General features: G+C 42.2%; 2 protein-coding genes across 12 annotated transcripts in view; one reads left to right on the forward strand and one right to left on the reverse strand.

Moving 5' to 3' along the window:
* Window positions 1–6,044, forward strand: part of ABI1 (abl interactor 1) — an 83,632-nt gene extending 77,588 nt beyond the window's left edge. For all 11 annotated transcript variants that reach the window (XM_052650711.1, XM_052650715.1, XM_052650713.1 and 8 more), the window contains 2 exons: window positions 756–941; window positions 5,196–6,044. In XM_052650711.1, the coding sequence (XP_052506671.1) occupies window positions 756–941; window positions 5,196–5,371 (362 nt within the window). In that variant the 3' untranslated portion in view covers window positions 5,372–6,044. The remainder of the gene's footprint in view (window positions 1–755; window positions 942–5,195) is intronic.
* A 1,173-nt stretch (window positions 6,045–7,217) lies between these two features.
* PDSS1 (decaprenyl diphosphate synthase subunit 1) overlaps window positions 7,218–22,707 on the reverse strand; it is a 39,782-nt gene continuing 24,292 nt past the window's right edge. The window contains exons 8-11 of the mRNA XM_052651059.1: window positions 16,350–16,430; window positions 16,145–16,258; window positions 10,796–10,876; window positions 7,218–7,572 (exon numbers count right to left, since the gene is read on the reverse strand). Of these exons, the coding sequence (XP_052507019.1) occupies window positions 7,432–7,572; window positions 10,796–10,876; window positions 16,145–16,258; window positions 16,350–16,430 (417 nt within the window). The 3' untranslated portion in view covers window positions 7,218–7,431. The remainder of the gene's footprint in view (window positions 7,573–10,795; window positions 10,877–16,144; window positions 16,259–16,349; window positions 16,431–22,707) is intronic.

Raw genomic sequence — 22,707 nt, forward strand, 5'->3', positions numbered from 1 at the left:
TTACAAGCAATAATACAGAAATCTTAGCTTGCTTTCTACATTTAAGAAGCTGATTACCTTTTTTTTAAGTTATGAATGCAAACATTTAAAAAATATTTAATGAGATTTTCTGCTAGCTTAAAATTATTTACCTTTAAACTTATTTTCTCTTGTTAAAATTTAAATAATAGAAAACCTACACACAGAGTCATACTTAACACCACAGCTTTTTTTTTCCCCTTGCATAAAACAAATAAAAATCAACACATATCCACTCACTAGAGATTTCTTTGAAACTAAAGGTAACTAAAAGCCAAAATCGGGGACATGAATGTGCACAATAAATGGTTATCAAACCATTAAACTAACATTCATAATGTTTACCATAGTCCAAATGACAGATATGACATAAGGCTTATTTAAGGAGAGAGGCTAACTAAAGAGTGACATTTGTTATGACCTGAACCTTGGAATAAAGGAACTTTTACTCCTGTAGTCTTATTTAAAAGGAAAAAAAAAAGACATATTGTCTCCTAACCTCTGCATTCATTAATTTGTAGTACTTCCTAATACCTTTAATTTTTAGCTCATTTTATTATTGCAAAATTATTCTTAAAAGTAGTAGAAGCTTTAACACACCAAGCTTTTATTTCTAATCTTGCATGTATTATTATAGTGCATGCTGTATATGAGATAGAGCTTCCTTAAATTCTGTTAACTTAGGAATTTCCATCTAGTCTGATTTCTGATTTCAGTTAATTATCTGAATTTTTTAGTTGCTGATAGTCCAACTCCACCACCACCACCTCCACCAGACGACATCCCAATGTTTGACGACTCGCCACCTCCGCCACCTCCGCCGCCAGTGGATTATGAAGATGAGGAGGCCGCAGTAGTTCAGTATAACGACCCATATGCAGATGGCGATCCTGTTTGGGCCCCCAAGAATTATATTGAGAAAGGTAAGGTACAGGTACAGTCATCACTGAATTGCTGTAACAGGAAGGAACTAGTGATGATCGTATTTTAGAGCTGTAAAGAATACCTAGTCCAGTATGTCTCTACCTTTTGAACACCCTTATTCAGCCAAGATGATTTAGTTCCTAAACGTTTCCCAATATAAAGCAAGGATTCTTTATTTTCTATTTATTTTTTAATTGGAGTATAGTTGATTTACAGTGTTGTTAGTTTCTGGTGTACAGCAAAGTGATTCAGTTATATGCCTGTGTGTATGTGTGTATATATATATCTGAATTCTTTTTCAGATCTCTTCCATTATAGTTTATTACAGGATATTGAATATAGCTTCCTGTGCTATACAGTAGGTCCTTGCTGTTTATATTGTATATAGTCGTTTGTATCTGCTAATCCTAGACTCCGAGTTTATCCCTACCCTTCCCTCTTCCCCTTCGTTAGCTGTTTTTCTATGTTTGTGTGTCTGTTTCTGTTTCTCTTTAAAATTCATTTTGTATCATTTTTTTGATTTCACATATAAGTGATATCACGAAGTTTTTGTCTTTCTCTGACTACTTCCCTTAGTAAGTAAGTAGTAAATAAGTTAAATACTCTCTGGGTCCATCCATGTTGCTGCAGATGGCATTTTAGTCTTTAGTATGGCTGAGTAATATATTAAATGCATATACCACATCTTTATCCCTTCATCTGGAGAGACATTTTTAATTTTTTTAATTGAAAATATAGTCTGTTAATCGTGATTTTTCAAATGACAAATTTCCAACTTGACTGCGATTTTTAAGATGATAAACAGATAAGGCACAAAGAATGATTTACTACTAAGTTCATGTAATTAGTAAAGATTTAAAACCAAATTTCTAAGCTGTTACAATAAAAATAGAAAACTTTCATATCTAAATATTTAAAAATATATTGGGATAAAAATAAAAATTAAAAAAATATATATATTGGGAGATATATGAGAAAAAGCCTCAATTAAGGTTTTCAGCTAGTTGATCTTGTAAATGAGAAAATAATCACCAGAATGTTGAAATTATGTAAACTCTGATGTCCAAATTCACCTGCATTATCTGACACTCACTGTAATTACTAAGTAGTAGTGGGTGGGAAGGAAACTGTTTTTTGCGAGTCTATTTGTTTTTTGTCATCTACTTCTATGCTAATAAAATGTCTTTGTAGAGTTCTGAAAAATACCTGCTATGTAGTTGATTACATTTGATTGCCTTTGAAATGGACTCCCTTCTGTTGGCTTCATTGGATTAACTGACCTTAAGCAAATATCTGTAGCATTCTTTCCTACCCAAGTTTTAAATATATGGTTGAAGTAAATAGGCTGTTTTCTATTTTTAAACAGTAAATATTCTACATATTACTGAGGAAGTCTTGAATGTTCTACTTCATATTTAGATTCTCATGTACCTTCAAATAGACATACGCTGTGGTTATTATGAGAATGATAAACGTGAGCAGTCTTGAATTGTGTTTTGACACATATTTTCTGGTATGGAAAAGCAAATTTAAATAACTATGAAAATGGGACAAGTTATATTTACATAACAGATTTGGAATGATATAATGGTTAATATATTTGGTAATAGAGCAGGATTAAAGAAATCTCTTTACAAGTTGAATGAAATAATGAGTCTTAAACCAGAAGTTACCACATTTTTTGGAAAAGACCAAATAATAAACTTTTTAAGTAATCAAGGTATATTGACATATTAGTTTCAGGTGTACAACATAATTCTTTGGTATTTGTATATATTGGCAAAATGAAATATCTTAAACTTTGCTGGTCATTCAGACTTGTCACAACTACTCAACCCCACTGTTGTAGCACAGAAGCAGTCGTTGAGAATCCCCTGGTGGTCCGGTGGTTAGGACTTCACGCTTCCAGGCTGAGGGCCCGGGTTCAATCCCTGGTTGGGGAACTGAGATCCCAAAAGCCATGCAGCACAACCAAAGAGGGGAGAACAAAACAAGCAATTGTAGACAGAACACAAGTGAGGATGTGGCTGTGCCCCAGTAAAATTTATTGACCGAAAGGCTTTGGTTTGAATTTGGTCATGGGCCATTGTTTATGGACTCCTGGTCTTAATCAGAAAGTTGATATTTAGTAGGGTTATATTTAAAGCCTTTAATAGTCACCTTTATAAGTCACAAGATGATTAAAACCAGGTTTAACAGGATTTCAATTGAATATGTTAGTCCAGCAGTATGACATGACTATTGCAGAAGCCAGATTCAGTCACTTATATTAGACTAATAGTATGTTTACTTTTGAGGACGATATTCAGGAGGCTGAAATATTTAAGACAGTGTATCTATAACAAGTTAAAAGCATTGTTTCTAAGTTGAGGAAAAAGATTTCAGAGGGACTAGATAGCTATCTTCAAATTTTTATCATGTAGACAGATGTAGGGGTTTCCCTGGTGCCTCACATCTGCCTGCAATGCAGGGGACACATTTGATCCCTGGGTCTGGAGGTGGCATGGCAACCCACTCCAGTATTCTTGCCTGGGAAATCCCATGGACAGAGGAGCCTGGCAGGCTGCAAAGCGTTCATAGGGTCACAGAGAGTTGGACACGACTGAAGTGACTTAGCACACATGCATTCATGACAGATGTAGATGAGAATATTAGGTTTCTAGTCCCACAGAACCCTACAGTGAGTATATAGAGAAGGGAGAGCTCAGCACTTTATGTGGACTAGGATCCTACAGACTAGGATGGACGTGCATTGTTAGTGGTTAAATACTCGGCAGTGAGAACTGTTATATGAGAATATATGCATTGGGGAAGGGGAGGTGAGGGGTGACTAAGTTTCATTTACAGAGGGGATTTGGCAAATAGAAACAATTAGTTGGGTGCAGTGTTTTTATCAGCTCTTAGTATAAGTGGAACTAAGAACATGAGGAAATACTATTTTAATTTTGCTGAATGACTTTGAGGATATCAGGCATTGTCATGATCAGTTTAAAACTCATCTATACCACTAAAAATGTGACAGAATGCAAAAGAAAATGTTTGTTTCTAGCAGTCATTTGGTTTTCTTGGGTGGTTATTTAGCCGAAAATACCAGGATAATTAATGTTATTTATTCTGTATGTTTTGGAGTTTTGAAACTGGGCATGTTAAGTGAGCCTGTGATTACAACACTGTGATTTCACTGCAGGATTAAAATGGAGGAAAATGTACTTGTTGAGTTTACTTCATATACTGTTTTGTAAAGGGGAAAAAAAAAGATTGCCTGTTTTACTCTATCAAATGATGCTGTGGATCAGTACTTGGGGTCTTTTCCTTATTGTAATTTATTGATTCAGAATAGTTATGGAGCATAGCCACCTTTCTTAAGGAAATAATGAGTTCCAGAATATCTTAAATGTCTTAAAAATCCTCTTTTAAGAAAAAGATTACATGAGGTAATGAAAAAAATTTTGTATGACATACTGTTTCACATATATTGGAAAATTGCATATTCTAGAATGATCATGTTATAAAGCCAGAAAGAAGGAAGACTTAAAATAATAAACCAGTGGTTTGGAAAGCTAGTGATTTTTTGATGCCTTTCCTTTGCACAACACCATTTGCAAAGGAAATGGATATTTTGTACTCAGCATGATCATAGATAACTCAATAAATAGCAAAAATGTTCTCTTAAGTCTTATGTGAGTCTTTACTTACCTATTTCTCCTTTAAAAATAAAGAAAAATTCTTGCTGACCTCTAAGGTATATAAATATATAAATATATATATCTAGGTATAGCCCCATAAATTATATGAACATATGAGTATTTTTCTGGGATGAGTAGGATGAGATTTACTTCACTATATATATATATTTAAATTAGATAGCTCGGGTTGTTACGTTTACTGATTGGCTCTGCAGCTTTACTCAATAGTTACTTTGATAAATGGTGCTTTGCATATGGTTGGCACTTAGTAGATATTTGAACAAATGAACTGAAACATGTAATAAACCCTAAAATTCAGAGACCTTTCCTAAATAGGTTTGTAGAAACTCTTGACTTCTCAAGTTATTTGTCGGTTTGGCCTGAAGGTCAAGCTAGTAATTTAGGCACACAGTTGGCTACTTGACCTACCTGGATATAGAGATTTAAGAATTAAGAGTATTCATAAAAAGGTTGGGTTTGCTATACTATTCGTTGGCATTACATTTAAAAATTCAATTAAACGTAGGATATAATGCACTCACACGATCTTCCAATTCTTCTCCACAGTTGTGGCAATATACGATTATACAAAAGACAAGGATGATGAGCTGTCATTTATGGAGGGTGCAATCATCTATGTAATAAAGAAAAACGACGATGGCTGGTATGAAGGAGTCTGCAATCGAGTGACTGGTCTTTTCCCAGGAAACTATGTGGAATCAATCATGCACTATACTGATTAAATTTTTGCTTTTAAAGTAGATTCTTATTATCACTCAGTCATACTGTGGGACTATTATGGTTAACAGAATTGTCTTAAAATGTTTTAAAATGTGCCCATATTTTCAGAACATGCTGTTTTATTGGTATAATTGAATGTCTACTTATAAGCATAAATCTCTGAGGCAGTTTGTGGATTGCTGAGCAGCATTCTACACGAGGCTGCCTGTCACGGATTATGCTTACATACTTACACATTGTTAACTTGCTGACCAGCCTAAATATTCTGGGGGTGTGGGGTCTATTTAATAAATCGTGATTCAGATCGTGCCATCACATGTCTCAGTGCAGCATGGTTACTAACGCTCTGTCAGACTAATACTAAAAATCAGAAAACTTAAATGCTGGTGCTGGTCATACTTTTTGTTTAGACTCTCTCATTCTTGAAATATACTGTTTGTTTAAAGCATGCATACAAATTTATCTATTGAAATATACTTTAAAAAAATCCAAGATGCTTCCAATTTGTGTAATACTTGGAGTACTCGTACTTAGGTCTCTTGAAATGAACTGAGTCTGAGTTCTCCACGTAAAACAAAAACAAAGGGTTACCTGTAATGTTGTAATTTGTACCTAAGTTTTTAAATCAGTGAATTTGCATTATAAATTTTTTCCATTCATAAATACGTAAGTGAACCAAAGGTTTTTTGTCCTTTCCTTCACTGGTTTGCTTTAAAAATAATGATAAATAAAAGATACTGATTTATTGCAGAATTATGGTTCTATTTTCTCAATATATTAACTTGGGAAAAAATTTAGCCTTATCTCAACCTATCCCAATAGCAGTGGCTGATTTTTGCAGAATTTAAAATCAGAGATGGTTATTTACAAGTCAGTCTACTGAATTCCTTTTCTAAAGTAGCTTTTTCAAAGCTAAGATAATGTGTCAAAGTGCACATGCTGTAGGTGAGATTCTTAAGGACTGCTCCAGGTCCTCTGGTTTTCCAGTGGACTGTCATATACTGATTCAATGATAGGAAATGCTAATTATCTTTTACATATTTCTTTTTGGTAGAAGTGAATGCAGTGGATTTTTGAATAGACACTGTTTAACCCATTACCTGGCACTTGCAACATAAAAAGATTTTAAATATAAAGTAATTGGGGGGAAAAGGTGCGCCATGTATTAATCATTGGACAGGGATATACCTGGCCAACAGATTTGTGCTGTCTTTTGACATAAGTGAAATGCAACATGTGCACTTTGTGTGTCTCCCCTTAAGGGAGGGTTTGAGGGGTGTTTCTCATCTTGTATAATTCTCTGTTGCCTAGGACATTGAAGTAGAGCACTCAATCGTGGGTTTCTGTGTTTTAATGATTTGTTTGGATTTCTAGTTATATACTACTGGGCGTTTCAGACTTACAACAGTATAGTAAATGGTAAGACTAGTGCAAGATGTTTATTTCTGAAAATTAAAGGCCATTATTGCTACCAAATCAATGTGACTGTTGCATACGCATTTTGCCTTTGTTAATCTTAAACATGATTTCAGTATCACTGGTGATCAGCTACCTTCTTCATTTTTTTCAAGTGGACTGTTCTCTTAATTTTGTATATAACCTGTTGTCTAAATTTTATGTACAGTCTTTTATAATAAACCATTCTCCTATATGAAATTTTGGATACTGTTAAAATCTAACTAATGTGGACTGAAATGTAGACTTCAGTTTTATGATCTTTACTCCTATGGTGAAACAAGATAAACCATATGAATTTTAACATTGATTATTTATTTGTGTAATGGCTTTACATGTGGCTATTATAACTGTGTAAACAATACCACATATAACCATCAAGATACCTCGATTAGAGTTTACAGGACTAGAATGACAGATTCAGATGGTTTAAATACATTTAAAAAGTTTTCTGAAAAACTTTGCCAATAAAAAAAAGTCCCATTAATAAGGAAATGATCTTTTTAAATGGTTTTTTTGGTTATCTGCACATGAAGTAAAGTATATTCCACAGAATTCTTGAGGCACAATCCGGTAAAATAGCTGCCAGAAATACCAGAAAGAGGTGTCATTTGTCTCTTGAGAGCACAATCTCTGAAAGCTGTATGAGGGCGTCTCTCTCTGGGGATGGTCGAAGTTTACTGATCTCTCTCACCGCTTTGTGGCAGTACCGCTGGGCGAGGTAGGTTGTCTGCTGCACACCGTCACTCTACCAGACGTGGAACAAAATACAACAGAACAGATGCATGTCAGCCACTGGGATCAGCTCTTTAAATTCCTGCTACAATGAGTTAAAACATACTCTTGAGATCTGATTAAGAGCTGGACGTTGCTTCTAATGTTCTGTCTCTCTCCCCCTTTCCTCAGACTGAAGCACATTTTTATTCTATTACCATGGCAAGCAGTGAACTCATTAATACCAAGTGGCCATCTATTTCCCCCGTTTTTCATTTAAATATTAGTTTTTAAGTTATACATACATTAAAATTTATGCAGTTAAATTCTAAGTGCAACTTAACATAATACATTCATAATATAGACGAGCTTACAATGAAAATCAACAGTTTCTTCTTCCAAAGGCACCAGTTTGTCTGTTGGTTTTAATTATCTATTGCCTTTCTGTTAAGACAGGGGTTTAAGCCCAGCCGTACTGTCTCCCGGCTTGACCAGACCGTTTGTCTTCAGTTCTTCTATTGATCACTGTTGTCATCATGTAGCGTCAACTTCTGACTTCATCTCATCTGAGATGAGGAAACCACTCCTCCTTCTCTTTCCTGTCTTTACACTATAGAGATCTGCATTCCATTTTGTAACCATGTTTTTATGTTGGTTCTTTCAAAAAGCTAAACACTAATAAAATAACTATATTTACTATTTCTATTATGTCAGAATGTTTATGGCAGAATCAAGACATACAGTTGATTTTATTTGCTTCTGCATGGTTCCCTGTCATTCAGAACAAGGTATCTGTAGCATCATGATTGAAAGGACTCAGATTTTCTTTACCAAGTGTTTCAAAATATGACACATTTTAGACACAAAAATTCTCAACAAGATACTACCAAACTGAATTTGACAACCCATTAACAGGTTTGTACATCATGACCAAGTGAGATTTATCCCAGGGATGCAAGGATTCTTCAGTATATGCAATTCAATCAGTGTGACACACCATATTAACAAACTGAAGAATGAAAACGATATGATCATCTCTAATAGATGCAGAAAAAGCTTTTGACAAAATTGACAGACAAAATCTACAGAAAGTGGGCATAGAGGGAACCTACCTCAACATAAAGGCCACCTATGATAAGCCACCAGCAAACAACATTCTCCTTGGTGAAAAACAAAGCATTTCTGCCAAGATCAGGAACAGGACAAGGATGTCCATTCACTGCTATTACTCAACAGTGACTGCCTCGCATAGAAAAGTAAAACCGTCATTGTCTGTAGATGATATACTATACATCAGTCAGTTTAGTTCAGTCAGTCAGTCAGTCTTGTCTAACTTTTTGTGGCCCCATGGACTGCAGCAGGCTTCCCTGTCCATCACCAACTTGTGGAGTTTATTCAAACTTGTTTGCATTGGGTTGGTGATCCCATCTAACCATCTCATCCTCTGTCGTCCCCTTCTCTTGCCTTCAATCCTTCCCAGCATCAGGGTCTTTTCAAATGAGTCAGTTCTTCGCATCAGGTGGCCAAAGTACTGGTTTCAGCTTCAGCATCAGTCCTTCCAGTAAATATTCAGGACTGATTTCTTTTAGGATGGACTGGTTGGATGTCCTTGTTGTCCAAGGCGCTCTCTCAAGAGGCTTCTCCAACACCACAGTTCGAAAGCATCAATTCTTCAGCGCTCAGCTTTCTTTACAGTCCAACTCTCACATTCATACATGACTACTGGAAAAACCATAGCTTTGACTAGATAGACCTTTGTTGGTAAAGTAATGTCTCTGCTTTTTAATATGCTGTCTAGGTTGGTCATAACTTCTTCCAAGGGGAAAGCGTCTTTTAATTTCATGGCTGCAGTCACCATCTGCAGTGATCTGTTTGCCAGGAAGTGATGGGACCAGATGCCATGATCTTAGTTTTCTGAATGCTGAGTTTTAAGCCAACTTTTTCGCTCTCCTATTTCATCAAGAGGCTCTTTAGTTGTTGTTCACTTTCTGCCATAAAGGTGGTGTCATCTGCATATCTGAGGTTATTGTCATTTCTCCTGGCCATCTTGACTCCAGCTTGTGCTTCATCCGGCCCAGCATTTCTCATGATGTACTCTGCATATAAGTTAAATGAGCAGGGTGACAACATACAGCCTTGACGTACTCCTTCCCCTATTTGGAACCAGTCTGTTTTTACATGTCCAGTTCTAACTTTTGCTTCTTGACCTGCATACAGGTTTCTTAGGAGACAGGTCAGGTGGCCTGGTATTCCCATCTCTTAAGAATTTTCCACTGTTGTGATCCACACAGTCAAAGGCTTTGGCATAGTCAATAAAGCAGAAGTAGATGTTTTTCTGGAACTCTCTTGCTTTTTCGATGATACTATACATAGAAAATCCTCAGTATGCCACCAGAAAAATTGCTAGAGCTAATCAGTGAAGTGTAGTAAAGCTGCACGACACAAAATACACAGAAATCTCTCGCATTCCTATACACTAACAATGAAAGATCAGAAAGAGAAATTAAGGAAACAGTCCCATTTACCAGTGGAACAAAAAGGATAAAATGCCTAGGAATAAACCTACATAAGAAGGCAAAAGAACTGTATGCAGGAAATGAAGATACTAATGAAAGACAACATGAACAGAGGGAGAGACCATGCTCTCGAAAGAATATTGTCAAAAGGACTTTTGTTACCCGAGGCAAGCTATAGATTCAGTGCAATCCCTATCAAATTACCAACAATGGTGTTTTTCATAAAATTGGAACAAAAGATTTTACAATTTGTATGGAAACACAAAAGACCCTGAACCAAAACTGCCTTAAGGAAAATAAAGCTGGAGGAATCAGGCTCCCTGACTTCAGACTGCACCTACTCTACAGCTACAGTAATCAAGACAGTGTGATACTCGCATGAAAGCAAATGCAGGCCAGTGCAGAAGATGGAAAGCCCACGCACCTGTGGCCACCTCATCTGACAAAAGAGGTGAGACCACAGTGATTTTCAGTCTCTTCAGTGAGCAGTGCTGGGAAAACTGGACAGCCTCATGTCAAACGAAATTAGGAAGGACACTCCTAACACCACACACAAAAATAAACTCAGAATGGATTAAAGACCTGAACATAGGCCAGACACAATAAAACTCTTGGAGGAAAACACAACACTCCCTGACCAAACTTGGTCTTGTGTCTAAAATTTGTTACATTTGGTCACCAAAGAGCTCTTCCGCTGCACCATACCTACTGCTGCCGCTCTTCCTCTTGAAATCGTCTCACCTGTAATACGTACTGTCGCGCTCTGTCCACGTCTCCTGGTGAACTGAACCGTCTCATTATCATAGCATTCATTTCTGGGAACTAACCAGAGAGAAAACCTATTTAGAGCTCTTGGGAGAAACCAAATGTTAAAGCATCAGTTTCTAAGAACAGGTTGAAAAAAAAAAAGAAAAAGGTGATCAACGGTTTAAATGATGGGGGTGGGGGAGCAGCAAGATTATAGCCAATTATAGCAGCAGAGTGAAGAGGACGCCTCCTTCCAGGCCCGGTGACGAGCCACGCGCAGAGAGGTGCCTCAACCTGTGCTCACTCTGCCGCGTGTTCTCTGCTGGGTCCAACGCTGAGTGAGGGGAGGAGCCGGCGTGCACCCCGACACGTGCACCCCGACACCTGCTGGCTTCCTTCAGGGTCTCAAGCTGTCGGCTGCCCAAGTCACTGGGGGCCCACTGGGCCTCTCCCCTGAGGTTTCTGACTCAGCAGCCGTGGGGCCCAAGGGTGCCCTTCTAGTGTGTTCCCAGGGGATGCCAGTCCTGCCTACAAACTGAAAATCAAATCACCAGCCTAAGATGAGGGTGAGCCTTGTGCTTTTAGTCCTAAACTGCATCTCACTTGAGAGAGACACCAAGGTCTCTGAGCAGAGGGAGTCCCAGGAAAAGCCTAGCTCATGGACAGGACCGGGGCAGCACTGCTAGACACCCACCAGCCCTGCAGTCAGCTGGGGAGGCTTCCGGTGCAGCTGCCTGGATCTGCTCCCTAAGGTTCTGACTCAGCTGGCTTGGGGTTTGGCCCCGGCGTCATATTTTAAAAACTCTTTGGGCATTTCTAATATGCAGCCAAGGTTGAGAACCATGGAGTTAGAGGAGACTGAGATAGAAGCGGCAGTCAGGTTACTGGAGTGAATTCTAAACACCAGTCTAGGCTGACAGCAATTAAAAGGAAAACGAAAAAACAGGTCCAAGGTGCAATGAAGAGAAAATCTGTCCTGTAGTACTTAGCAACCAGGTAAGGTACTGTCACCATGAACAGAACCTGGAAACCAAGACACCAAATCATTTCCTCTAGACTCAAGCTCAAAGCCTGCTGCTGCCGCAGCTGAGCTACTCTGCCTCCTCGTCTGTGTTAGGGAGAAGCCAAGCTACATGACAGAAATCTGTTCTAAGAGCTTATAGTCCGTGAAATGAGGTTACAAGGTGTGTGGTTCCGGCCAGGCAGTGCTCAGGGCAGTGGCCAGTGCTGCCCTGGCAGGGCGCCTGGGGGATGAAGTCAGCTTTGTCCTGGCACCACCATGGTGTTAGTAATCCTGGAAGGGAAAATAGGTCACACAGAAAAATCTCAACTAGATGGCAGCCAATGACGAATGAAGAATGTTCCTTTCAGAACAAAGTACGTGTCCAGACAAAGGAGAGGCTGCTGATAACCTGCTTACGAAATGTAAAGACCGGCAACTGGTTAGTTCTTAAATGAAAACCAGTGATTAGTTTCAAGGACTGGTCTTTTAAGAACAAAAACTGTAAGTTCCATGGGAAAGCTCCTATCAGTTTTAGTGCTAAGAGTCAAACCAAGTAGGCCTGGGTCTCAGTTACTTAACACCACATTTCACAACTGGATTTCTAGAAGGCTGCGCATCCTCTAAGCTAATGTGATAGTGGTCCGGCAACTGGTAAAACTGCCTTTTTTAGGGGAGATGAGCACTTTCCTGCAGTACCAACAACTGGAGTAAAATGTGCTGACTGGGTTTCTCTTGATTCCTTTTACTATAAAAAGGACTGAGAAAGCAAAATTGGGGGAAAAAAATTTTTTTTTCCATTGAGTGTTGACTACATCTTTCCTTTGAAGCATGAAGTATGTGCAGTTTTAATATGCAAATATCAGACTCTTCCCCTAGGCGTTCCTGTTCCAGAAACTTGTGATAAGAAATGAGAAATGCATCACGCGGGAGGAGCGGTAGCCTGCCTGCAGACGTACTGAGAAGCAGGAAAGTTCTTGTGGCCTTTGGGCTCTGATTTTAAGAGGGATGTCACCTGTGGCCAAAATCAGAGTCTGACTGTGAAGTCTGTCCATAAACTAATGACAAAAGGTGGTCGGTAAACTGTGGTGAGCTTGTTACTCAAGCAAAACTTGGGGGTGACTCAGGCGGCAACGCTCACAATAGCAGAAGCCCGTGCAGCTGGTGCGGGGCTGGTGGCGGTGCTGTCGGCAGTTGGAAGCATGACTACAGGCTGACATTTAAGTCTGCTGACTGATCACAGAAGGAAGAGATACAGAAGAAGGAAGAAGAGAGCTTTTCAAGGGTATCTGGGAACAAATATAGTCTCACCAAAAAAGAAAACAACTTCCATTTGGTTTCTGAAGATGCTGAAATCCAACCTCTGTTCTTTAAAGGTTTTAACGTTAAGGTTTGTATTTTTTATAGCTAGTATAGTATGTGTACACATACACATGGGAGCATGCTGTCATCTCTGGGACTTCCCCAGAAATGTGGAAGATTTTCTTAAATTACCAGTTGACCGAAAAACCCCTTCAGAGAGATTTCAGACATAGTGAGTTCCAAACAGACGGGGTTTCTATCAACAAAAACCCAACTGTAAGACAAGTCAGCATGCTAGACGAAAGGAAGAGTGGTCTCCCAAGGTTGCTTGTCCTGGTGCAATGAAACTCAATGTTCTTAAGTGGAAAAATTCAAAGAATAATTAATCTGCAAACAAACAAAACACACCTACCTATGGAAAAAGACGACATGCATCTTGGAATTACTCCACTAAATGGGAAACAGCGAAGGCTGGCACAGACTCCTGAGTGTCTTCAGAGCCTTTGCAGCATGGGAGAAGCCAGTCCCCTGCTCTGGGTGGCCTCTGGGGACTCAGATGGGCCCTCTGGATACCAGCGCTAATCCCCACAGGCAGCAGCAGTAATACTGAGCATGTGGGGACACGACACTGGTCTAAGAGGATGCAAAGCATTTAACCACCTGCTGCACCATTTACCCGAGGTTTCATTCTGGCCAAGTTTGAGCATCACTTTCTTATTTGTAGAAGGGACATACTACCTCCCCACAGAGGAGCTGTGAGATCAGAGGTTAAGAGCAACGCATTTGCCTTCAGTGGAGATATTGCACAGTCTCATGTTATAGAACTTGTTTTATCCCAAGTCATTTTTAGCCCCACAAATCTTGACAAATTTCTGACCAAGAATCTTAATTTTTGACAGCGTGAACTAGTAGAACCTAGACGTGATGTTTTATTTGAAAAGAACTAAAACATTTGACTAACTGTAGGCCCGTGCACCACAAGACAGAACAATCAGTCTGCTTAGGAAACAAGTCCTGTCTGGAGCGTCATCCTGCTCGGCCTCACTCCAAAGGCCGTGCCTTTTAACTCCTTTTCTGGGCGGGTGGAAGAAGCCTGGCCAGTGAGGGTGAGTGTGTGCCTCACAATGCTGGGTGTCCCAGTGATACAGAACTGTGCTTTTGTACACTGCATGCTTTTGTTTGTCCCTTTTCCTTTTTAAAAAAAACTATCACTTCTTAATCTTTTGTAGACAACTGACAAGTCAACCTGTGGGAGTGGTCCACTGCCCTCCGACGTCACCCCCTCCATATCTGCAGGCAGAATTAGTGATACTCCTTTGAGTAAATGTGTTTCTTCTGAAATACATTCATGGTCAAACACAATCAGAAGAGGCAAACATTCTCCATCCTAAGGTTGAAGTGGGACCCTACTGTTAACTTGAGTCCCAGAGGCTCAGGACAGTTACGTAGACTTGGGCAGACTTCTGACAGCACAGCCCTCTGAGGCTTTCAGCAGACTGCAGGCTTCTTCAGGGAGAGGCACGTTCCCCAGGCATCCTGTTAACCCGGGGACTGGGGGCAGCAGCTCAGAGTGCCAGGCCCAGCTTGTGGCTCCTCACCCTCGTTTTCCTCACTGGGGCCCAGGAAGGAGCCTCGGGTCTGCAGCCAGTGCCACCTCTTTCTAATCAGAGGCCTTACATGGACGTGGCTCGTGAATCCTCTGCTTTTTTGTGAGCTCATGGTTAAAAAAATAAGTCCGTCACTCACGCTTTTAATGCACACGAGGTAATCTGACAGATTTCTGTCAGAACGTGTCGCTCTGCCTTCTGGCTGGGCAAGTCCGAAGAAAGGAGCCGCTGCTAGCAGACCTCACACGTCTCACCTCTGCCTCAGCACCCCGAGAGGCCTCCCAGGGCCTGTCCCCAGCATCTCTGTCCCCAGCCTCGCTCTTCGGTCCCCTGCTGCCCCCAGGGACCCGCCTTCTCTGAGTATCACCCTGTTTACGGCTACAAGACGAGACTCTGTTTTCTTATACCAGAAACTGAGCAAAAGCAAGGTCACTGGTTTTTGGAATATCAAAATGGATCCAATTTGCAAAAATCCGACCATAAGGAAAAAAAAAAAAATGGAACCACTGAGGTCTATGGTAAACATGATTTATCTTTGTAAATTCTGAGAGAAATGGAGGCAAAATCTTCAGCGTCTGCTGAAGATACAAGTTACAACATTCTAGACCAAAGAGCTAATTCTAAATTTCACAGCCTGGTGATGAACATTTAGCTTTGCTAAATAATGAATTAAATACGAAGATGAAAATCTATTAGAAAGAAGTCCGAATACCAGCTAATGTCCCACTTCTTTCAAAGAGCATTTGGCAAGCCAGAAGCAGCGTGGCCAGGGGCCAGAGCAGGATCTGGAAGGGTCCGCCCTGCGAGTCACCGAGGCTTCAAAGCTTCCAGTTTTCCATGCATATAAAGGGGAAGATGATGGCAGCTTTACTTCCTTGCTTAATGGACAGCCCCTCAGTCTGGACAAAGAAGAAACTGTGGTCCCAGTGCATCCCTCTGCTCTTGACATTTTTGAGGCAATGGCAGAGGCTAAGAGCAGCCAACAGTCCCGTTAAATTTCTAGAACTGGAAAATTACTCCTGCTGGGGGCCTTCCTGTGCCTGTTTAAGGGGCTCTGATACACGAAGTCCAGCCCTATAATGGAGACGTGGAAACTACCCACCGTGTCAGTGCCCAAGAACACAGAAGTGATCGCAGCGCCTCCTTAAATGCGCAAGGCACTTAATGCACACAGTATCTCCATGAATGTCATCTCAGGTAACCCTTACAGCGGCCCTGGAAGGAAGCTTATCATCTTCTCCATGTTACAGGCAAGGAACCAGAGTTCAGAGGCAAGAATGACTGGCTTGGATGCTTCAGTCCTATACTTGGGATCACATCTAGAACTCTGATCTATTAGAAACGCTCCCACCTCATCTAACCTGCACATCAGCTGTGCCTGGCAGGTACCAATCCCTCCCGGAAGTGTGTCCCAGGGAAGTGCATAAAACCTACCTGCTGACAAGCAAATAAGACAGGGCCAGTGGCTAACCCGAGCTTCAGGTCGGCCGAGGTCGGTTTGCCCATCTGGTCAGAACACGAGGTGAAGTCCAGGACGTCGTCTATCAGCTGGAGAACAAAGGGCTGTCACAGCCCCGCCACACCGGTGTCCCCACCGCCCTGCCCGCTGGACCGCACCCCTCCAGAGCAGTAGACCAACCTGAAAAGCGATGCCCACGTTCTTCCCGTACTGAAAGGCAATCTCATGCACTGCTGGGTCAGGGCATCCCAGGACAGAGACCTGAAACAGAGGATCCCAAGGTAAGCTGCTGGAGGGCAGAGGCAGCGGGCGGCCCCACGGGGATTCACACCTCCTCCTCCTCAGGAAAGGGGCCATGAGCTGGGTGTGCAGCCAGGAGAGACTGCTCTCCGGAGACCAATCACAGACAGGGTACCTGTGTGTCTGACCTGTGGAATAAAGGACTTCAGTCTCAGACTGTTTTCTTAAATTTCAAGACGACTTGCCTTTCCCGCCTTCTTTCACTAGACAGGCCATCTTTCCCACCGCTTAGGGAAAAAAGAGATAGGACTAGACCAGTTCTGCAATGTGGGAGATCTGGGTTCGATCCCTGGGTTGGGAAGATCCCCTGGAGAAGGGAAAGGCTACCCACTCCAGTATTCTGGTCTGGAGAATTCCATGGACAGTCCATGGGGTCGCAGAGTTGGACACAACTCAGCGAATTTCAAAAGAAAAAAAAAAGACCAGTCCTGCTAGTCAGTTTTTCTGATGTGCAAACCAAACAGACTGCAGTATCTGAAATGCTGTCTTCCAGCACCTGGCAAACCTGGCCCAACTGTTGGCATTTTTATTTTTCTACTGACTTGCCCTTACTTTAGAAGTAGAGATCTGATCTAATCACACACAGGATGTGGTCATACTTCATTTCCCTATTTGTAGTCCTTATAATCATTTTTGGTGATTTCACTTGATTCTGAAAAGGTGTTTTTTCTTGGTGTCTGTTAACAGCCTCAAGCCTCATGCTTCAGACACAGGTATGGTTCTTCCGTTACCTAAGGACAGTCCCCGGTCCTACTGTTTCCCTGTTTCTCTCACAAGAAGTCAGGTAACTGTATAAACGCTTTTTCCCCTGTTCAGTGAGGGAACAGTCTTCTGTAAAACTCGAAAAGCCTGGCTGGCGCTGGTCACTCAGCACTTTTCCCGCTGCTCTGCTAAGCATGCAAAGCAGGCCCGGCCACACTTCAGAGAACGGGGGTGGGGTGGGAGAGAACACTCCTCCAGGGGAGAGAGGGCCTGGGCTGGCCCGAGAGCCAGACAGAGCTCTTCCGGGCCTCCTGTCTGACCTCAGCCCACACCTTCATCGGCCTCTGGGGACATGGGGGACCCTGCTGGGCACAGGCAGGTGGGCGCCACAGTGAGCCTGGGGGGCTGTGCTGCTGCCCCTCAGTTAGCACGTGACCTTCGTGATCCTGTCTGTGCTTCAGTTTCCTTGTCTGTAAAACCAAGGCTCACAAGCACCTACAGCAGAGGCTGGAAGGAGGACACGAGACGCCGCCCGTGCTCTCTGCACACCGCAGGCGTCTAGCTGTAACCCCGAGTGTCTGCCGAGACTGTGAGCAGCCCTCCTCCTCCACTGCTGTGCCTACAGGAGCCGGGGAGTGTCCCGGTCTGCTGCTGTGAAAGAAGTCAAAAAATGCATCAACCTGGCTGAGAGAACGAGTGCGTAGCCAGGCTCAGGCAGCCTGGGACATGCTGAGCCCAGAAAACAAAGACATCCCCTTTCTAGACAGAAATAACTCGTAAAGCAGTTCTGTAGAGGGTGATGCGATTTCCTATGCGCAAAGCAGCACAGAAATACAAACTTCCTTCCTGAGAAGTGGAAGATTTTTAAAAACGCCATTCTATTTCTGAACTCAATGGATGACAATGCCTGGAGTGCACACGATACGCACTGTGCACCGCCCTAGATCTCACAGCAGCCCACAGATGCCTCTTCTGGGGCTGGTGAGGGTAAAAGCCAGCAGCCACCGAGCACTCTGCCGGGCGCTATCCTGAGATTTCTCACGTTGCCACTCACTGAGGAGGCCGGCGCTGAGACACAGCGGGGACCAGGCGTCACAGGATGAGGAGATGGCGAAATCAGGACCGAACCCGGGCGGTCTGCCTCAGAGACTGGTCCCGATCACGCGGGACCTTTAATGGGCCTCAAAGTAGAGAGGCCGGTCATGGTGCTCAAGAAGCAGAGAGCCCCGAGTCCGCCTCGCCGCCCCCCCAAAGCCAGGCAATAAAGGGACACTGCTGCTCAGATTTCCCCACGACGACATGAAGAGCACCACTCCCCTGCTGCCCCTGCCCCGTGAGGCCTGTCTGACCAGGAAAGTCAAAAGGGACCAACCCAAACCAGAAAGGAGGCGGGCTGACGTGCACGCATCTCGTCTCAGCCTCAGAGAGATGCCCCCTATCTGAGTCCTGGGGAGGGTAGAGCGGAGCTCAGGTAACTGTTCTGTTTGAAGCAGGTCCACAGCCAGGCCATGGGACACACGAGTCGAGGGTGGGGGGTAAGGACCACACCTCTCAGGAGACTCTTCTACACCTTTCCTCAAAACCATCAGAAAGATCACATCGACAAGGGCACAGCCCTTGACATCTATTGAGCATCTCTGTCTTTAAAGGGTGTGTTTACATCACTATGAGAGTTAATATACGTACTGTGGTCTTATTTATTAAAAATAATGGAGATTATTGGAGCTCCACCATTATACTGAAAAAATACCAAAATAGGTGGTCGTCAGAAACCAATGGAAAACACTGGGAGAAAACTTTTTCAACATAAAATCACAGATAAAGGGCTAATATTCTTCACATATAAAGAACTCTTTAAAACTGGTAAGGAAAAAAGACCAACCACCCATCAAGAAAATGGGCAAAAGACATGAATATACAATTCGCAAAAATTAAAGAACTGAAAATAGCCCTTCAGCCTCTTAAAAGGAGTTCTACTTCACTGAGAAAAGAGAGATGTAAATTAAAACTCTCATTGTAACACCATTGCTCATCTGTCAGACTGTCAAACACTCAAGTCTAAGGCTACAGTTGGTTAGCGTGGCTGTGGGAAAACAGACAACCATGTTAACCATGGGGCTTGGGGAGGAGCACACCATGGTTCACTCCCCAGCTGACAGCTCTGGTTTGCCCACCCCACACCCCTGCTTGGAGCTGGATCTGGGCCAACAGGTCCTGGGAGAGGCCGGCCACAGAGGCAGCCCAGGTCCCAGGCCACAGCCCACTCCACACCACAGCCACGGTGCCCAGGCCCCCAGCACAGCCCACTCCACACCACAGCCTAGCGCCACGTCTGCGACACACACCCCAGCGTGCATGGCAGCAGTCTTACAAAGCCAAGACAAGGAAGCAACCCAAGTGCCCAGCAATAGAAAACTGGCTTAAGAAGGTGTGTGTGTGTGTGTGTGTGTGTGTATACACACACACACACACACACACACACAGGAATATCGTCACAAAAAGGAACGGAACACTGGTATTTGCAGCACTATGGATGGAGCTTGAGAATACTACACTAAGTGACGTAAGTCAGAGAAAACAATATTATATGACATCACTGATATGTGAAATCTAAAAAATAGTAAGAATGAATCACTGAATACAAACCAGAAACAGAGTCATAGCAAACAAACTTATGTTTCCCACTGGGTGCAGGGATAAATTAGGAATATGGGATTAACAGACAGAAACTACTGTAAGTAAAACAGATAAACAACAAGGATTTACTACACAGCACAGAGAATTATATTCAATACCTTATAATGACCTATAGTGGAAATCATATCTATCTGTCTATATATATATATATATATCACTGAATCACTTTCCTATATGCCTAAAATACAACTATGCTGCTGCTGCTAAGTCACTTCAGTCGTGTCCAACTCTGTGCGACCCCATAGACGGCAGCCCACCAGGCTCCCCCATCCCTGGGATTCTCCAGGCAAGAACACTGGAGTGGGTTGCCATGTCCTTGTCCAATGCATGAAAGTGAAAAGTGAAAGTCGCCCAGTCCTGTCCGACTCTTAGCGACCCCATGGACTGCAGCCTACCAGGCTCCTCCATCCAGGGGATTTTCCAGGCAAGAGTACTGGAGTGGGGTCCCATTGCCTTCTCCGAAAATACAACTATATTTCAAATTAAAAAAAAAAAAAAAAAGATTCTTGACAACTAAATGCAACATGAGATCCTAGACTAGATCCTGGGCCAGAAAACAACGTTCCCATTTGTTCTAACAATATTATGAGAACTATTAACATTTGAATAAGGACTATGTGTAGATTAGATAAGAATATCATAATAAAAAAATAGGCGTTCTACAGCTATGACCCACAAACCAAGGTTCTGGGGTGGCCCTCTGTAGCTTTGACAATAAGGCACCAGGAAGACACTCCACTGATTGCAGGCCACATGCCGCACTCGAGAGAACAGAAATTCAGGAGGAAAAAAAACGAGAAAATGAATGAATACATGAAACTGAAGGCTTATCATACCCAGCTCTGGGTTCAAACCTCCGCTCAGCTGTCAGACTGGAAAACACTGGGTGGGCCACCAGACCCCTCTGGCCTCATTCCCATGAGGTTTTCTGGGGAACAAGGCACAGCGTTCACTGGTAAACTACACAATGTATTTTGCGTAACTATGTACAGAAACAAAGAGCCAATCACCTTTTAAGATTACTTCTATTTTAACGTCAGTCAGTGTCCCAAAACAATCCTCAACAGCCCTCTCTTAGATTTAATACCATTTTTCACTAAACGGTCCTTAGGACAATGAACTGTAAGCCGTGAGGTTTCCTTCAAATTGCCATGACATCCTGAACTTCATTATTCCTCTCTAATGATTCTGATGTTTAAATTCTTACCCCTTCTTTTTTGGTGTCTCTAATTTGCTTTGCATGTGTTCTCTCAGAGCCCACGTGTCTGCGTTTTAAATACCAAAATCACATAAAAACAGCAGTTTTGAATATATAACACCTCTGGAACATCTCTCCCCATAGGCACTTATATATAGAAACTTTTATTCAGGGAGCTCACACTAGCATTCTGCTTTATTATTCTAACAGCTCTGGAGCTCAGGAATAAATCACAAGAAAAGTGGGCAGTTCAGGGCTGATGGCAGCCTGCCTCCTGGTGGACAGCCTGAGACATTTCATTTTTAATGAGGGTCGAGCCCTGCTAACTTGCAGGTCCACTTGTACTTGCCCACCTGTGAGGGACGAGGTCCTCTTTATGGACGAATACACGCGCAACCCTGGCTTTGGCTTCCTAAGCGGAGGACAGCGAATGCAGGCCCTCCCCGATGGCGTGGCTCGCCGAGCGCATGCTCCCGTTCTGGCTCCGGGGCAGCAAGGGCTGCTGCCCTGTGGAATGTCCACTCTGCGGACAATGACCCTCAGTGTTTCAGAGCCAGCTGCCCCACTGACGGCTGTGCTTCTCTCTGCAGCCTCAGGCCTGTGAAGATTTCCCCGTCACCTAACACACTAGTGAGCCTGGCCTCCCGCTTCAGGGAGACATTGGCCATCAAGGGTATGATGAGCAATGAAACATCAATGTTCTTAAGATTAATTAAGATTGAAGGCCACCATTTTAAATCTTTTTTTTTTTTAATTTAGCATTCTCAGGCCTATCCTATTTTTGTCTCTCTTTTTTTAGAAAACCACACTCACAATTTCTGGGAAATTAAGAAAAAAATGCTCTTTCAATAAAAAGACAAAAATGGCTGAGATTGTGGCCATCATGTTCTACATAATTCACATTCCTCTGGGTTTCAACTGGGTCTTTTTAGGAAGAAATGTTGTCCTCATTCTTTTTTGGCTCAATTACAATTACACATTTCTTGACACTTTTCCAGACACATTACTGGCAAGGGGCTTCTTTACCTGAGAGGTCTGAGAAAAAGCTCCCTGCAACTGTGATTATGTTACAGAATGTATCACGAACTGACACTTGCCCCTTAGGAGTCTCCCCTTCTTGCTGCTTTAATCACAGGACTCTTACTTGGCCCAGTTTTCTTCCTGTGTATCTGCTAGGCTGAAAGACGGTCAAATGAATAATTCTAGGCAGAGAACTGTCTCTCATTCATGGGCTAGCACTGAATGATTAAAGACAACATTGATTTTTCAAAAGAGGAAATTATGTGAAGAGTGGAGGGAAGGCCACCGAGAAAGCAATGGGTACAGAAAAGTTATGGTTCAGGCTCAGCTTATACTCGGAAGCAGAAGGGCTTTTTTATTTCCATATAACTGGGAGGGATTTATTACTCATAGAAGAGGATACAGAACACTGGTATAATCTATTAGTTGGATGTTTTCGCCCAGGTCAATATTTAAGAACACGGCATAGCACTTTATAACTTTTTACACGTAAAATGTACAAAACAGTGTGTGGTGACCATGAGGGAGACCATTTATGATTAGTTGTTCAAAATGTTGCACCCATTTGGAAATCAGATTGGGGAATATATTAGAAAGCTTGTTTCGATTCAACTCCTAGGA

The sequence above is a fragment of the Budorcas taxicolor genome, chromosome 13 (genome assembly GCF_023091745.1).
Source record: "Budorcas taxicolor isolate Tak-1 chromosome 13, Takin1.1, whole genome shotgun sequence".
Lineage (NCBI taxonomy): Eukaryota > Metazoa > Chordata > Mammalia > Artiodactyla > Bovidae > Budorcas > Budorcas taxicolor.